Source organism: Myodes glareolus, chromosome 3, assembly GCF_982192425.1.
Source record: "Myodes glareolus chromosome 3, mMyoGla1.1, whole genome shotgun sequence".
In the NCBI taxonomy this organism is placed as follows: domain Eukaryota; kingdom Metazoa; phylum Chordata; class Mammalia; order Rodentia; family Cricetidae; genus Myodes; species Myodes glareolus.
This window is the reverse complement of record NC_142028.1, coordinates 15,605,042-15,623,527: the sequence shown is the minus strand read 5'-3', so window position 1 is coordinate 15,623,527 and position 18,486 is coordinate 15,605,042. Positions and strand designations below refer to the sequence as shown.

At 43.0% G+C, this 18,486-nt stretch overlaps 1 protein-coding gene across 2 annotated transcripts in view; it reads right to left on the bottom strand.

The window, feature by feature from the left end:
* Window positions 1-18,486, bottom strand: part of Rerg (RAS like estrogen regulated growth inhibitor) — a 103,528-nt gene that overhangs the window by 18,627 nt on the left and 66,415 nt on the right. The window contains exon 3 of one of the 2 annotated variants that reach the window (XM_085687271.2): window positions 15,118-15,219. The exons of the other annotated variant lie outside the window; for it this stretch is intronic. Within the exon in view, the coding sequence (XP_085543397.1) occupies window positions 15,118-15,219 (102 nt within the window). The remainder of the gene's footprint in view (window positions 1-15,117; window positions 15,220-18,486) is intronic. 2 annotated transcript variants of the gene reach the window in all.

The following is an 18,486-nucleotide window of genomic DNA, read 5'->3' as shown; positions in this document are numbered from 1 at the left end:
CGTGCTACCTGGATACATTGTTCCATCTTGGCTGGCGGTGGGCAATCAAGACGTTGTATGGTTTTGTTCAACATTGCTTTTGCTTCTAGAATCAAACCCATGATGAAAATAGAGCCTGAAATATCTCTGAGAGAAATCAGTTTTCTAGAAATAAGGTTGAGTGTTTGCTATCCTCCTGTTTTTCTCAGTGTGATGCAAACACATGCTTTTACTTCTATAACCCACAGCACACGAATACACACGCGTGATGTGGCAATCCTTCCACACTGCTTTGCCTCACCATCTTCATTTAGTTGACTTAATTATTTTCTTTGGGGTTGAATATTTTAAATATTGTGCAAGAGTACCAGGGCATTGGTGGGAGGCTGGGGGGGGGGTGCTCCCAAAATCAGTCCTCTCGTGCCAATTTTACTTTAACTTGGCTTCCTTAAAATTCCGACAAGCTAATAACTGATCAGCATAGTAAGTAGGCAGTAAAGACTGGACCATCGTCAAGTGAGGGAGGACAAAGGACATACACGGCACAGCAGACGCATGATGCTACTATACAACCACAGCAGTCACCTCCCATTTAAAATTTCCCTGACCTTGCAAGGACATCACTTCCTCTACTGTGTTCATGACATTGCCATTTGTGGTCTTCTCTATCACAGAATATACCCAATGACTTTGTAAATATGCATTGTTCTTAAGTCCTATCAAGTGTGCGTGGTCTCATGGTCTCATTAAGTCAGAGATGAACCCTTTGGCACGCTCATCTCCACTGGTTGCCATAAATGTCTGACATGACAGACGGCCATTATCTATTTAAGAAATGGACAAGGATACAGTTAAAATCTAAACAAATCATTAGTTTGGATACTGCCATTGAAATTGGTCTGTCTTCTGGTGTGTTTATATCAATGGAATGGCATAGTCATTAAGGAGGACTTTCAATTTCCTGAAGATACATCAACTCCTTCTCGGGTCTGGCCACTGGTTCTGATGCCCATCTGATCTACCTACCATAAACTCCTTCTCAGGTCTGGCCACTGGTTCTGATGCCCATCTGGCCTACCTACCGTCAATCCCTTCTCAGGTCTGGCCACCGGTTCTGATGCCCATCTGATCTACCTACCATCAACCCCTTCTTGGGTATGGCCACCAGTTCCGGTGCCCATCTGATCCACTTTACTTTGCAAATCTGATTGGTCAGAATTGCAGGACTCACTGTATCTCTTCCCGTAGGTCAGCAAGGAACCACCGTCATTGCCACCTACAGCTGTTAGCCTTACACTAGCCAAAGGTTTTCAGGAAAAACTGAGATGGGCATTCTTCACAAAAGAAGGCCCACTGAGGATCCAGGATATGATGACTGTGGATTATCATGACTCAATTATATGAAACTTAATTGCCATTCATTAATCAAATTAGCTGTTGTGTTGAAGTGTATACACTCCTTGACCATGACGTTAGAGAGGCTCTAGGAATGTTTTAAATTCAACACCAAAGGCACTTTCTGAACATTCAAGGGGAGCCAAGTACATAATGGATATTAATCACAAATGTATTTATTTATCATACAAGCTCTTGAAAGTGAAAATTAATGCTTCTATTTCATACAGAAAGAACATGAAAAGAAACAAGATTAACTTTTTCTGTTTGCAAAGAAGCTAAATGGAGGAGCCAAGACAGAGTTCAGTAACTTTTTAAATCTCAAAGCACATACTTTTAGCAATATGCAATAGTTACTACTAAATTTTAATATTTCCACACATGACTTAATTCTACATGGTTGAGATTTTTTTCGATATGAGTGTACACCCTATCGAGAAGGAGGCTTTGGGAACTGCATTTTTGGTTCATGACTGGATTTCTTCTTTACTGGAGAAAATCACCATGACCCAAAACCATGGCAACACAGTGAGAGATTATAAATTTTGAGAAGCAAAAAGGAAACTTTAAGATAAGTAAGATTTTTGTTTCTCTCTTCAAATGTTTTTTTATATTCATGCAACAGAACAAAGAAGACAGGAAGTACGTAATGGAGCAGATATCAGGCAGTGCGAGCTGAACTGTGGTCTCCTGGCCAGGTTCTTTCAGAAAAAATAAATAAATAAATAAAATGTCAGAAACCAATTTAGGCAACTGTCTCAGCAAAGAAAATAACATATGGTTTTTATTCTTATAGACTTGAGAATTCGCTCTCTCATATGCCCTGGGAAAAGCTAAGACAGGGGTGATGGTGGTGGGGTGATTGATCTAGACTATGCCTCAGGTCCAAACTAACCCATAACCCAGGTCCTGCTGTCACGGTGTTCTCATTGGAGAAAAGAAGCAAGGGCAGATGGTGGGGAACTCGACTCCCTTTGGTGCCGCAGAGGAATAAAGTTTGTGATCTCCAGAGTGCGACACACGAGACATGAACCTGGAGTCACACTTTATGAAGGGCTAACTGATGCCTCTGCTCTGGCATAGAGGTAGAGGTGGGTGATTGGGAATTCTCTACCTACAGCGTTTGGTAGTGTCACGTGTTCAAGTTCAGCATCACAGAGACTTAAGGAATTTCCTTACTATACTCCTCCTCAAATAACAATGAAATATCTCCAAAGTTATTTCTCTCCCTTCTCACTCCTCTCCCCTCCCCTTTCCTGTCTTTTTTTTTTCCTCTGCTCTCTTCTCTTCTATGGCAGGGTCATGCTTGAAACCCCCAGATGGCAATCCTCCTGCCCCAGCCTCCTGTGTACTTGGATCACAAGCACGTACTGTCTCAGGCTTTCATTCTGTGGACAACACACCCACTCATCTCTTTCCTTCACTTTCCATATCAAATTAGTGCTCGTCTCTGGAGCAGCTCAAATCCAGCCCCCTCTTACCCAGGACCCCTGCATACCCATAAACTTCAGATAAATATCTAAACTATGCACCTCCTCCCCTTTCACCTCTGCCTTTGTCAGTCCAGGCCAAAGCAAAGTTTCACCTAGAATGTCCCTGCTTCCTCATGTTCTGGGCCACCCACAGTTCTTCTCTTCCAGACCTGGGTCTTTCTTCGACCCCACCTTCTATGTGCCTACTCTTCCTTTGTGTTGGGTGACTGTTCTTTCCTTCTACAAGACACGACAGCCATTGCGCCTCAAGGGAAGGACAGAAGCATTGATGTCCCAGCCCAGAGCCTGGTGTGGTCTGCCACATTGAGCGAGGGCAGCTTTTTGAAGCTTTGGGTTATCAGACTTTGGCAATGGTTGAGACCAATGATATGCCAGTTTGAAATCTCATAGACTTATCAAAGGAAAACAAAGTAACTTCTGAACTGATGAACCATGTTGGAAGGAAACATTTGCTGGACTGGAGGTGGACCGGTAACAACCGCCTGATCTGAAATGCCAGGACTTAAGGAGCAAGGCTTATCGAAAGATATAGGCATGGAAATCAAATTCCAGATGTGTTTATTGATAACCAGCTTCAGTCCTTTGAGAGTTCTTTAGGTGTGGGAAGATAGTTGAGTAAAGCACCCGCCACGTGAGGATGAAGACCTGAGTTCGGATCCCCAGCTCCCACATGAAGGGCTGGCATGCATGATGGCGTGTGTCTATACCTCCATCACAAGTCAGCTCACAGCCAGCTGCAGCTACAGTTCCAGCGGATCTGGTGCCCAGACATGCTTGCCAGCAAGATACCCACACATATAAAAACTAAAATAAGAAGTTGGGTGGTGGTAGCGCATACCTTTAATCCCAGCACTAGGAAGGCAGAGGCAGGAGGATCTCTGTGAGTTTGAGGCCAGCCTATTCTACAAAAGCTAGTTCCAGGATAGCTAGGACTGTTACACGGAGAAACCCTGTCTCAAAAAAAAAAAAAAAAAAAAACAAAAAACAAAATTAAACAAAACAAAAAAATTAAAATAAAAAATAAGGTGAAGAGCAATTGAGAAAGATATTTGGCATTGACCTCTATAGTGAACACACATGTGCATGCACACAGAAGTATACTCATACTCCCCACATATGCAAGTGAGTGCACATGCATATGTGTGTACACACATTCCTTTTAAGTAAAACTTTCTTCTTTTCATATGCAATTTTTACATTTAATCAATACACATTTATTGGCTCTCATGCAAAGTACCAAAAGAAAGCAAGACAGAAGATTCCACATCATATTAGAACTAAATTGTGAGTTGAGGCTTGGATGAGTCGAAGCTTGCTGACTTCTAGAGAGAAAGTCAGGTAGAGACTTGTCACATCTAATGGTGACGATGCAGAAGAGCCACATTCAGCTAGGAATCACGCGTGCAGGGATGGGTCGAGTGCTGTGTGGGTGGAGCTGTGTATGTGTGTTGGGGTGGGCTGTGAGATTCTTTTCGCCCAGAAGATGAAGAAACTCGTGTGTCACACTGAGAAGCTTGGTTCTACCCTGCAGTTCGGGAGAACACACACGTTCCTGGGGATGAAGATGACCGGCCCGGAAACGATCACTGATTAGGAGTTGAGAGTATGGGAGAGGAATGAGGACACTGGTTTGATAAAGAATGACATCATTCTGGGAGATCAGTGAGTGTTTTAAAGAGCGACATCAAGCTTGAAGACGGTGAGCATGTGATGTTAATGAAAACATCCAACAGAGTTACCATCTAGCCAGCGTTTCATGCACACACTTACGCATGAGTCATCCTTTATTCTTCCATTCATCCCTTGTCTGCCACATAGTCAACATGTGTCTCTTGGCTGTCTTTCCTGTCATGGTTACTGTCAGACATTGTTCTGTAGCTGCTGGCTTGCCCTGCAGCTGGAGGGAGTGATCCCTCTCATGGTGCTGCTCTGCTGGGCTGTAAACGTAGTTGATGTGGCTAAGATGGGGTAGACGGCTTAAAGAAAATGGAGACTTTGTCCAGAGTGCTGCCTTTTCATAACCACGGCATCCTCTCTTGCTTCCCATGTTCTCTACCTAATCTCAGATTTCTGGCTGCACCAGAGAGTGAATGGATCCAGAACAAGGCAGGCATTAAACAATCCCTTTCAATAGCTGTACTCTCTGAAGAGACCCCACCCCCACCCCTTATCATTTTGGCCCCTTGCTGTCTTTCCTAGGAAGGTCAAAACAAATTGACGCAAAAATCCTTAAGCCTCATAAAAAGTAGAAATGGAACAACTTAATGGGTGCGTAAAATGAGCACAGTACAAAGACACACGCTTTATAAGGTGGCGGGAAAATGTGAGGTGAACTAGATCTAGACGGGGTTGCAGCACAGCTTGGAAATGACTGCTTGTGGAAGCCTGAAAACGTGGACTTGTTCTACATTCTGGGAAGACTATCACCCTGAAGGAAAAGACTTATCACGGAAATGTGAATTTTTGGTGAAAGGTTTTTCTTAATACAATTTCCAAGAGCTGTCGGGAAACATTTTGTTTACGGAACCTGAGCTATAGAGTCTCACTTCAGGACATTCCAATCGTGAATGATGACGGCTCACCGCTGTGGAAGTGTCGAGGTAAGGATTAATTTGATTATGGTAACTGTCTTAGGGGGGCAAACGGGAGTAGGAAAGGCCGGGGGAGCATGACTTCAAAATCTCAGTGTATCTGATAAGAAGACTGGGAATGTTTATGATGATTATAAAATGAAAACAGTAAGTTTTTCAAGAGAAAAGCCAATGTGTATGATTGCCTGCCAATATATTACTGCTCATTCGAAGCTGAAAGATCAAACAAATGGAGACCAGTTTGGAATATTGTAATGAGGTCACTAGGTTTTGTCTTCGAATCTGAAGATTAATACACCAAATTTCAATCACACTCTACACTTTCTTGGTCCAAACTTTCCAACTAGATTCATACAAGTTGAGAATTATCATTTGTTTTAGTTATGAGAATGACAATTAAGAAATAAATGACAACTTTCCAATATGGGATTTGTAGTCACAATTTTTCTAGTTTGTTGTGTGTTTATTAAAAGCAACATTTCATTCCAAGACGATGAGTTTCACCAAAATTGTCCACAAGGAATTAAATATTGCTTATGTTATCAAAGGATTTGAATAAAAATTGGGTTTTTAATTTTTACTTTGTGCCGGAGGAGGAAATACATGTGATATTAATGTCTATTTCTTTCTCTCCTTGTGTCTACAGTTATAGAGCAGTAGAAGTTGATGGCTAGAAATATTCAGATTTTACTGTGGGCATAAAAGAGATTCTGAATGACTAAGTGTCCCAAGGAAGCTGAGGAGACTCTGGCACAATGTTTATGGGGACATCAGTCACGGACAGGCTCATGGACCTCTCAGGACTCTGTCCATAGAAGTCCTTTGCTCCACCCTGGTCTTGTTTTTTGTCCATGTGACACTTAGTGGCTTTAACTGGCTGTGGCTAGTGATTAGGTATAACCATAGACAGTGGGGAGTCTCTGTGGGTCTCAACGTGATCCTGAAGTTGCCCTCAGAACTCCATAAAAACTGGACTAAAAGCCGGGCAGTGGTGGTGCATGCCTTTAATCTCAGCACTTGGGAGTCAGAGGCAGGCAGATCTCTGTGAGTTCGAGACTAGCCTGGTCTACAAAAGCTAGTGCCAGGATAGGCTCCAAAGCTACACAGAGAAACCCTGTCTCGAAAAAACAAAACAAAACAAAACAAAACCCAAAAAACAAAATAACAAAAAACCAAAAAACTGGATCCAAAATGTCCATGGCGAAGGGAGCTAGGGTTCACAAATCTAAGAGTGTAGGCGAGAGAAACTGTGGGCCACTGGGCTGGAGAACCACCCATGAAAAGCTTGTAAGACAAACCACAATGTGCTCAAAATACATCACGTACTCGGACAAAGATGTTGAAAACGTCTGTTCCATGTACATAGAATATTTATAAAAGTAAACAAAAGCATCATAAACATATGAATGGTCAAATGGTCATATTTTTATTTAATCCACGTGACTGCTGCTTCACCAGCAAGGTGACCAGAGTGGGGCAGATGAGACTGGAATGTTCCCAGCACGACATCAGGACAGCAAAGAAAGACAGAGCAGTGCCCATTTCCCTTCATCATCAGTGACTGTGCAGAATCAGACATAGAAATAGCCATGTGTGTTTTCATCAGATCAACTCCTTGATCCTGCAGCAACACTAGGGTTCATCTGTGGCCCTGTGTGGCTCGATAGCTTATATCTTCTATTGCTGAATACTCCAGTCTATGAATGCATAGGCCTTCCAACCAGTCACTATTTGAAGAATCTCTTAATTGATTGCATTTTGGGGGCAGATATGGTTCATTAAAGGGAACTCACATACAAGTATGATGTAGAGAGACACCATCACAATGTTTGGGTAAAGGTCAAAGAGCACAGTTGCTGGGTTAGGGTAAGGCTGGACATTTAGTCTGAGAAGAAATTACCCAAGTGTCCTCAAAGTATCTGCACCATTTTACATTTTTAATATTGTGACTGGCACCATCATCAGGTTTATAGTCTTTTCAGGATTAGGAGATCATAGTTTCTAAGTAGGGCAAGATGGCTAACATCTATATCCCAAGCACTTGGGAATCTGATGCAGGAGGAATGTTGTTAGTTTAAGACCAGTCCAAGCTCACACCAGAGAGTATTCTGCTACCAGGGATGAATCTCCCTGGATGCCTTGTCCCACTCGTTCACCCCTGCAGTGTCTGTGTATAGTCTACGCATTTCTTTCTTCCACACATTCTTCCTTCCCTCTTTTCCTAGAGTCTCTGGTTTAATTGAGCACCTTGCACCATTCTGATTTTGAGTTTCGGGGCTGGAGAGATGGCTCGGTGGTTAAAAGTACCGTCTACTCTTCCAGATGACCCAGGTTCAATTCCTAGCACCCACAACTGACTGTAAATCTAGTTCTAGGAGATCTGATACCTTCACACTAATATGCATAAAATGAAGTTATATTCAAATAACTTTTTGAATCTCTCTTAGCACACCAACCACACTTTTAAAAAAGGAGTGCTAATCTTAGAGTATGTAATACACAGCACACCCAGGTCAGTTTCTGAACAAAAAGCTCTTCCTCAAGTGTAGACTGTCATCTACCCTTGCCCTGTGTCATTACTGTGACTTATTTAAATTATACGCATTGTTACTATCATTGTTTGAACAACGGTTATCTATTAAATCATTTAAAAAATAAAAAATAAAAATACAAAAGGTTTCATGATTTCTTCTGCATCTTCTCTCAAGTTTCATGATAAACACATTTCCTTTTTAAAAAAATATTTTATTTTATTAATGTGTGTATATAAGTGTGTGAAGGCATTTTTACAAGCGCGTTTGTATGTGCGCGTGCAAGTGTTTGCATGTGTGTGTGTGCGAGGTGTGCGTGGGTACCCATGAAGACTGGAAGAAGATATCAGATCCCCAGGACCTGGAGTTACAGGAGGAGGTGACCCAGTGGGAACCAATCTGTAAAGGGCAATATCTTGATTGATGACTGATGTGGGAGGGCCCAGCTCACTGTGGGTAGAAAAAAAAAAGCAGACCCGATAAAAGCAAAAGAGTAAGCAGCGTTTCTCCGTGGTTTCTCCTCAGTTCCAACCTCCAAGTTTCTGACCTGAGCTCTTCCCTGGCTTCCGTCTACAAAGGACCATAACCCACAATACATGAAAGACACAATACACCTGCTCCTTCCCAAGCTTAGTCACAACACAGGAGCCAACTAGGACAACTATTATTTTGTTTGGTTTATGCCTACCTTTTCACATTATGCTTAACTTTAAAGATTGTGTCTGAACACACAGTTGGTCAATATCTCTGTATCTATCTATCTATCTATCTATCTATCTATCTATCTATCTATCTATCTATCTGTCATCAGTCTGTTTGTCTGTCTTTCTATTTCTATAAAACCAATGACTATGTTCCATCATGACTGTGTATTATATTTTATGGTTCATAAACCCTGTGTTGCCTTTTAGCCAGCACAACCAGAGCTGTTGCTTTGTTCAAACTGGAAGCTTCACATCAGAGTCACGTCGCTAGTCTTACTTTTTTCAACACAAATAACACAAAAGATTCTCTTTCTAGCAATGCAGAGAGCAAATTTATGCAAGGGTAAATCTCCAGCATGGAACGGCTAGAACCCCACCAGCAAAGGGGGTGTTTCCGTGTGGTTCTCTGGAGTATTTTGTAAAATTTCACTTCGTGCCCCATTTGTTCCCCTCCATCCATTTCTCTATAACTGAATGTTAAAAATGAACCAAGCCACTGTCATGCTCATTTATGGGATCCTAACATAGATATGCTGCTGAGACTCATGTGGTGTGATGCAAATAGCAATTTAATTATTTGGTGATGATTTGTCAATTAGTCTCTGAGTTATTTTGTTTCTGTTTTCCCTAGCATTTCCCTGAGTAATAAGACTATTAAGGAGTTCAAGGGAAAGAAAAATGAGAGGTAAAAGAAATATGTAACACTAATCTCTCTCATTAGATGTTTTAAAGGTATTTAAGCCACCTTAGCAATCCATTGGAAAATATACATACATGTGTGTGTGTGTGTGTGTATACATGTATGTATGTATGTATGTGTGTGTGTGTTTACTCAGATTTTCTTTAGACTGTTCTGAACACTCTTTTCATGATATGAGGTAGGAAAACAAATTGCTCTGAAGGAGAATGCTTGCACACATAAGAGTACCATGGAACTCTTTTCGTCATGTAAGCACCGGCTCAGGCTGTGCTGGGGGGTCTTTGAGGTGTTCACACGTGCTGGGCACTGGTAACCAGCATAAATCCTCTTGCCTTGGATGCATAGCAAGTAAGAGGAGGAAATGCCAGACCCTGGGATGGAGAAAAGCTGAGGGTGGAGAAGAGATAAGAAGACAGAGTAGGGAAAATCTTCTCAAGATGGCAATAGATTTTAGATGAGCAATAGAAATGCAGAGGCAGAAGAATTCAGAGTCTGGGGTTAGATCCTTAGTCGTCAGAGGATGCAAGCTAAAATCCCATCCACTCCAGCCAGAGGAAGAATGCACTAAACAGAAGGAAGGTTGGCGCCGCTATTTGCAGCCCATTGGGGGTGGGGGCCGCCTCTGGGATGGTGGTCCTGGATGCTGTAAGAAAGCAAGCTGGGAGTCACTAGGAAACAGCAGTTCTTCCTGGCGTTTGCTTGAGTTCCTGCCGTAGTGGTCGCTGTGGCCACCACAGTCGGCAGAGCGACAATCTTCGGGAGAAAAGAAGGCAGTTAAATTCAGCACAACTAAGGAGCCGGTGATGGCTCAAACGTCAGGAGTCTGACCCTGAGTTGCTCATTGTAGGCCTTTTTAAGCACAGCGCAATTTGGTGAGAACTTTTCTAGATAATTAACTCAATCCTGTGTGCACAATAAAAAGTACAAAAATCTCTTTGAGGAACAAAGAAAGATGAATAAAGATTGGATGTAACTACATCCAAACTACTTGTAAAGCACGAGTGATGCCTCCCATAAAGAGGTTCTATGGGTTGGCCACACGTGACACCTTCCATAAAGATGGGTCCTCTAGATCGACTGAGAAAAACAAGTTGATGATAATGGTTTGGGAGAAGGTCCAGTGTGGTCCACACAGCATAAAGGCCACCAGGCTATTAACCACACCCACTCCCAGCCTTCTGGGCAGATAACAGGTCATGCATTCTTTCTCTTAAGAAACTACTACAACATTCTAGATTCCTTAGTGCTTCTCTGTGAGCACAAGGGCCTCTGTGTCTCTTACCCCTGGCTTCAGGTTCCTGCCTTGAGTTCCTGGCCTGGCTTTGCTCAGTGGTGGACTGTGGTGTGGAAATGTAAGTTGCTTTTGGCCATGGTGCTTTATCACAGTAATAGAAACCCTGACTAGGACAGATATATATGACCAGGGACAGAAAAGACAGGGATGGGCATTTTCCTAGGCTATATTAGAAAGAAATGTGTGTCATTACTCCATATTCTAGAAAGGGATTGGCAGGTACACATCATTAGCACACTGATGGCTAAGAGTGTGCGCTGTGTTGCTAGGTTGCTTGGCATTACTCTGCCCCGCCCTCAGCCAGATGCCCCGGAGGAGCACAAGGTTGATGCCAGCAGATGCTCAGGAGCCTGAGTGTGTCAAGAGGACTGGAGTGCAGGCACCAGAGAACAAGGAGGAGAGAATGGGGTGAAAACAAGAGAGCCAAAGACACCACGAGTCAGACCCATGACTGGGCCCTTGACCAGGGGAGATGGCCTGGAATGACTGACTGCCTTGCTTGACCAAGTCGCTCATCCTCGACAGGACCCGAGGGCTGGAGAGGAGATGCAAGGCAGATATTCTGCTTTCTAAGGATGCCGACTTGCTGTCTTCTGAATAAAGTACGACTACAAAACTCAGCTCCTGTCTTTGGTCATTGGTCTTTGCCATGACAGGCACCCTGAGCTGAGCACCCTGTATATTATTATGCCATTTTATTTGATTCTTGGCTTGCCTGAAGTGGAGAAGTTTGACTGATATTTTACTGGAATAGTTTGACTAATTCCCATGCTATTTGTAGACATGTTGCTCCAGGTAATAAATGGTATGATAGTCTTGCCCTATCCTATAGTCTTTCTAGGTAATGCAAGTGTTTCTGTTCCCTTCTCAAAAGTGGGAGTCACTAATGCTCAGCCAGACTGAACAATGAGCCCCCAGCTGCTCATACTGCCCCATGAACAAGGAAGTCTGGTCTCCTGTGTGCAAGGCCAGGCTGTTCTCCTATGAAACCATGTTCGAGCTCCAGGATGGCTCTTCCCATTGGCACCCGAACCCTGTGGTATGAAATGAGTCTCTTTCTCTGAGGTGCAGAGCAAGGACCGAATCTGCTTGGGCCTCACAGGCTAAGCGCAGGGTGAAGGCCGGGTGTTGAATTCCTCAGCAGGCAGCTTCCCGGCCCTGTTTACTTTAAGGATCTGGCCTAAGCCTTGACAAGCGGTCCAAAGACAGGCAGATGGACATGCCGGGAAATAACTTAGGAATACTACACAAATGACCCTTTGCTTGAGTTTAATTTTTATTTGGGTTTTCTTCAAATATTTTTAAATAGAAAAATCTGTATCTCCCTTAAATCTGCCCTTTACATAGCATTCTGAAGATCTCGTGTCCAAAACAAAGTTATTGGAACTTAAGACAGCTCTGTCTTCTCCCCGCTCCTATCCTTCCTTCTCCTCCCCCACCCTTTCCCTCCCCTTATCTCTTTCTCTGTTTTAAGGTTATAGCTATTTTAGACCCACTGACATTTAACGCTGGATATTATTTAGAAAAAAAAAAAGAAAGACTTCATTGTCTCTCTGTAAATTTCTAATGAAACTTATACTGGTGGCCAGAGAGGTTGCTTGGCTTTGGTTCATAGACTGATGGGATCTGCACTCTCGCATCGTAAATCCAAGTGATTAAAATCTATGTGTACAGTGAACATGGTTCCTATTGTAAAACTTGCTTTTAGGGGGAAAAGCATTTTATAGTGTTCCCTCACTAAAACTGTGCCTTTCCGAGCCAAATGGGATGGAAACTCGGGAACGACCTTCAGTCAGTATGGGCTAGAACAATTTAAATAAAGAGAGGAAGCATGGGGTTATTTTTAACCACGGTGATTTTGCGGGTTTATTTTTAAGAAGAGTGATGACACAAATTAACTCCCCTTTATACTAATAAATGACAAGAAAAACTGAAATTTGTCATCCACATACTTTGTGGATGCCAATAGGTCACTGGGTAAAGGAACTTGCTCCTAAGGCCAACGGCCCCAAGTTTAGTCACAGGCTCTATGTAGTAAAAACCACTTGTTTGTTTCCGGCTGCTCAGGTCCAAAATAACCACACAGAAACTGTATTAATTAAATTACTACTTGGCCCATTAGCTCTAGCTTCTTATTGGCTAACTCTTATATCTTAATTTAGCCCATTTATATGAATCTGTGTATCGCCACGTGGCTGTGGCTTACCGGCAAGGGTCAGCATCTGTCTCTGGTGGGCTACATGGCTTCTCCCTGACTCTGCTTACTTTCTTCCAGTATTCAGTTTAGTTTTCCCAACCTAGTTCTACTCTGCCCTATCACAGGCGTAAGACAGTTTCTTATTAACCAAATCATACAGAGGGGAATCCCACATCAGCTCCACATATTGGAAGGAGAGAACAATGTCTATGGGTGGATATCACATGTGCAATGCTGTGAGCACACACACACACAAACATGCAAAACATATTAAGTATGAAATAAAATAGCACATCCACACAGACAACTAGCTGTGCCCAGTGGTCCAGACTGAGGCAGTAAACAGTAAAACTCGAGAAGAAGGCACAAATGGTGGCAGCAGGGGAAGGCTTGGCAGCCCAAAGTAACTGAGGACCTCACTTCATCCTTTCTCTCTTCTTGCTCTCCTGGAGCCAGGTTGCAGCTGAGTACACTTGGCACATCTCCATCTCCCTCTGCGTCCCCCGCTTAATAAGCTCTAACCTTCCCCACAATTATCCACACGACTGTGCATGATTTGTTGAAAAGAGACACTAGAACTCAGAACGTCTGTCTTCTAGATTTACATCTGAACCCACAATGAATGAAAGGAAGGAAAGAAGAAAGGAAAGGAAAGAAAAGAAGAAAGGAAGGAGGAAGAAAGGAAGGAAAAAAGAAAGGAAAGAAAGGAAGAAAAGAAGGAAAAAGAAAGGAAGGAAGGAAAGAAGACAGGAAGGAAGCAAAAGGAACGATTCAGTGGCACCCAACCCCAAGCAAGAGAGTATTACTCCAGGCAGATGAATGATAGCTGAGATCTGAATGCATTTGAGGTCAGCTAAACAAATTCATGTCTTAATATGCTGTTCATGTAAGCGAGACCACCAAAATACCTTCTAGTTGGGAGAAATGAATATTGAGTTTAAACTGAAGCTAATGCTTTTTATCATTTCTGTCGGGTCAAAAGCAAGTCTCAGAATGAAGACTTGGACAGTGTACCATGAGACCTGATGATACTAGCAGCCAGCTTGTGTGAGCTGTGAACTGCAGCTCCTATGACTGTGGAGGACTGAGATTTTGAACATCAATACTTTGGTGCTGTTTATAATTAACTATCTCCTCTCTCTCTCTCTCTCTCTCTCTCTCTCTCTCTCTCTCTCTCTCTCTCTCTCAACACAGACTCTCATTCTGAAACCCAGGCTATCCGTTCATTTTACTATATAGTCAAGGCTGTCCTTGAACTCCCGATCCTCTTGTTCCTAATCCCCAACTGCTGGTATGTTATGTGTACCACAATGCCCATTTTAACAGTTTTTAATTTTACTTGATAATGTTAGTTTCTAAGAATGACTGTGAAAAAAGGGCTATTTTTGTTTGCTTATTAGGTGTTTTAAATGTTTTACTATTGTGTGTGTGTGCACACGCACACATATGAATGCACGCACGCTTGCACATTCACCACAGCATTTTTGTGGCAGTCAGAGTACTGGCTGGAACTGGCTCAGCTCTCTTGTATGTGGGTCCTTGGGATCAAACTCATATGGTCAGGCCTGTGACAAGTATCTCTACCTCCTGGGAAATCTCACTGACTCCTGGATGTCTCTTAACAGCCATGAGAACTTTCAGCTATTAGCGTTGGTATGTTTTCACACTGAGTACTGACTCAGACCCCTTTCCATGCAAAGCAGTTACACTACACCTGGGTTACAACCCCAGGCCATTTTTAAAGTCTTTTACTAGCAGAGGAGTTTGTTTCTTTATTCGTTTACTTATTTCAGACAGTCTTGCTATGTAGCCCAGGTTAGCCCCAAACTCACTATCCTCCTGCTTCTGCTTCTAATATGTCAACACTCAAAGACTGGGTTTCGAGACAAAGATACTTAAAAGAAAGTGTGCATGCAAATGTATATTAATGATGTCTGACAAAATCCCGAGGACCTCTACTATCCCCATCAGGTGCCTGTACCAGGCATTATTAGTTGATTATGGAATACTTTCCTCTATGATTTCCTGTGACCTCAGGATCTCTTTTTGAGGAATCTGAAACCTAGTCTGTACATTGTTCAAGCAAGAAGTCACAGGTGCTGGGTGGAAAGGCCAGATTGAAATTCTGGCTATGTTTGATTTTATGGGATACTTACTACTGTTACACAAACAAATCCTGGTGTGATAAGGACCAAAGAAGTTGAACAGGCAGGGATTGTGGGGAATGACTGACCATTGTCGGAGGGATGCTCCTCAGGAGACAAGGGGCCCGGCTGAGGAAAGGCTTTGACATGAATAATCGGCTCCCGGAGTAAGTATGCTGATGATACTGTTCCTAATTCGAGACAGAAAATGCATGAATGCAATGCTATCAGTGGATCTTTAAATCAGGCAAAGCAGCTGCGCACATAGGTAAATGAGATCAGTCCCTTAAATTCTTCGGGGTACATTCCAAGAAGTAGCCTGCGCCACTGGCTACGTTCCAAATCAGCCCTCGCTTCGGAACCGCTACAGTTGATCCCCTCCCGCTATACTGCCAACATTTCCTATGAAAATCCCTTCGTCTCACAGTGGAAAACTAACTTTAAAAATAAAAGGAAGAGAAACAAAACCTAATCTCAGGAAGGCAATAAGAACCACATGCCTTTTAAATGAAAACCATTCTTATGTCTCCTTTGTTCCTCGTAAGTAAGTTTGCCAGAGACACAGTCTACAGCTTTGAGCCATTTACATAAACACAACGGAGGCCAGTGCTTGCACGCAACAGTCAAATTGCACCCACACTACCAGGCCACTTTGAGGCAACGGTAAAGCCCGATCTCCTCTCCGGTTGAATTTACCATAGATGCTCCTCATGGACCATGAACCAGGGACTTGGGCTGTAGTCCATCTTGTCACAGAAAGCTCCTGGGATGGGGACAAGGCGCAGGGGCGAGTGCTAATACTGTAGATGAAACAAGAGCCCCCAAATTAAGGGGTGTCAGCTGAGCCTTCCATCCTTCCACCAGAGGGCGCCACCTGAATGCACGACGCTTTCTGAAGATGTGTCGAAAGCCCTCCCCACTTCCTCCATTCTGTGCAAAGGAAGCATCTAAGGAGCCTTCAGAATGCCCCCTTATCTGCACTTGTCTTTCCGGTATAAGTCAGGTTAGAGTCTTTTTTCCCACTTGCAGGAGATTGGTGATTGTGCGTGTTACCCTTATTGCTAGAGCCCCCTTCAATTGTTGAAATCATTTGTTTGTAAAATCTGTGCTTTCACAGAAAATGCTGAGTGTCCTTTCTACAGAGTTCTGACTTGACCCATAGTGGTTTCAATGAACTGTAAGAGCATCTTCCTGCCTGCACTCTGGAGATGGATAAAGGTCTACGGAGATAATTACAATGCGCAGGCAGTGACTCTGGGATTATAAAACACAGAAGGCAAGGACTGTCTTGTGCTTTAACTACCACAGCCGTGCCGAAGAGGGGGAGACAACCTAATCTCTAGACACAAAAGGAGACAGAACGATTCCAAAAGGCCACCAAGTTTCACAAGGAAGATGCAATGAAGTTGAAATCGCATCATTAAGAAGCCTTTCCTTCAGGGCCTCTTTCCCAAGGATGACTCGGATGCGTTTAGGCATATCGGTGCACCTACTTTGACGCTGGCTGGCATTTCTGCCGCCTCTATCAAGGCACATTGATGTGGGAGAGGCTTCTGTATTTCTGTTGCTTTCATTGGCTAATTAAAAAAGAAACTGCTTGGCCTGATAGGTCAGAACATAGGTAGGCGGAGTAGACAGAACAGAATGCTGGGAAGAAGGGAAGTGAGGCAGTCACCATGTTTCTCCTGCCCAAGATAGACGTGGGTTAGAATCCTCCCGGTAAGCCACCACGGTGCTAAACAGATTATTGGAAATGGGTTAGGTCAATATGTAAGAGTTAGCCAATAAGAGGCTACAGATAATGGGCCAAGCAGTGTTTGAATGAATACAGTTTCCGTGTAATTATTTCGGGTAAAGCTAGCCGGGCGAGTGGCGGGAAGCGGCCCGCAGTTCTTTTTACAGCACATGGTCTGTCTTCTGAAGTTATTGTACACCGTACTCACTCCTCTCCAACTTCAAAAGCCCAGAGAAAGACCGAACAGAGGGCCCTGGCTTTGGACAGCGTAGGCACCTCAGGGAGATGGCAGATTGCTGCTTCACGCTTCTTGATCTAGGTCAGACACAGGAGAGGCTGCGGGAAGGACAGAGGACATGCGTGCCATCCCTTTCTGTGACACTAGTCCCAAGTTTCCGTATCAGTGTGCCTTAGAAAGAGTGTGATAGCTTGACCTGGGGAAGCCAGTTCAGGTGGAATGTCTGCATCTTGGTGCCCTGCAACTAGGGATAGACATCTGACAGAATCAAACTTTCTTTAATTGACTTCACAAAGTATTTATTTGAAATTTAACAGACCTGGTTTTGATTAGAACCAGATTTAACTTGCATGCTTTTAGGTATTAAAGCCTAATGCAATTATATTATTATCTGAAAAAAAAGATTCTTTTATTAGTATAAATTTTCTTTGAAAATAACATTTTTTAAAAATGACATTAAAGTTTCTGCTGTTCCTTAGGAAAAATAGGAAAGTATTTGCTCATCGTATGTGGACTCAACCTCTTTGTAAGTCCTAATATTTATGGAAGAGGAGAGAGGCAGTTCAGTGACTCATAGACTTACACTTAGCAGATAGATTAAGAACAAAAAATAACACCACAATTTCCCTTAAGTAATGGGGGAAATGTGACTTGTTACATTTTTATTTTCTGGGTCAGTGTTTTTCCAGTCACTCTGAAATCTTGGGGTCACCCAGGGTTTCCTTGAAGGAAGGGGGACACTACGATAGGTGTTCATCATGAATTTTAAAATTATCTCCTGTTTCTAGGCAACACAAACAACCACTGTGAAGGCCGCTGCCTCGGAAAGGATCAAGTAGGAACCTGGAGTGTGAGCTTGTTGCCCACGGAGTGTGAGTTTTGCTTCTTCCAAACGAACGCTCTTCCATCTAATTTTCCTTACAACTTGGTCCCTAAAAGACTCTTTATCCTGATCTTTAGACGTGTGTTTAAAGAGCATGAGATTCTAAAGCTTACAAAGGAAGGGGAAACAGTATCACTCAGAAAAATGCCAACAAGTTCTAGGAAGAAACAGCAAGAGCCGGTTCCTGGGAAATGTGGAATTAAAGAACATTTGTAATTTATAGGGGGAAAAAGGTCCATAATTTGATACTTTTGGCATTCCCTCGCCTTGATAAGGCATCTAGAATAAATACATTCATTAAAGGCAAATTATTGGAGTCTACACACTCCATGGCTACAGATTATCTTCTCTGGGAACTTTTCAAAATGGGTAATGTTACAGGTTGTATTGTGTCCTCCCCAGTGGAAAGTCTTCACCCATAAATGTAACCTTATCAAGAAACAGACCCTTTGCAGACTTGATCAAGTCAAGATGGCTTCATAGGCTGCTATCAATTACAACTGTGTAAGGGGAGATTTGGTGGTAGGGACAGAAGCAGTCAGAACGAGAGGATGTTAGGGGGACTAAGGTGATAGCTCAGGACTTAAGGGCACTTCCTGTGA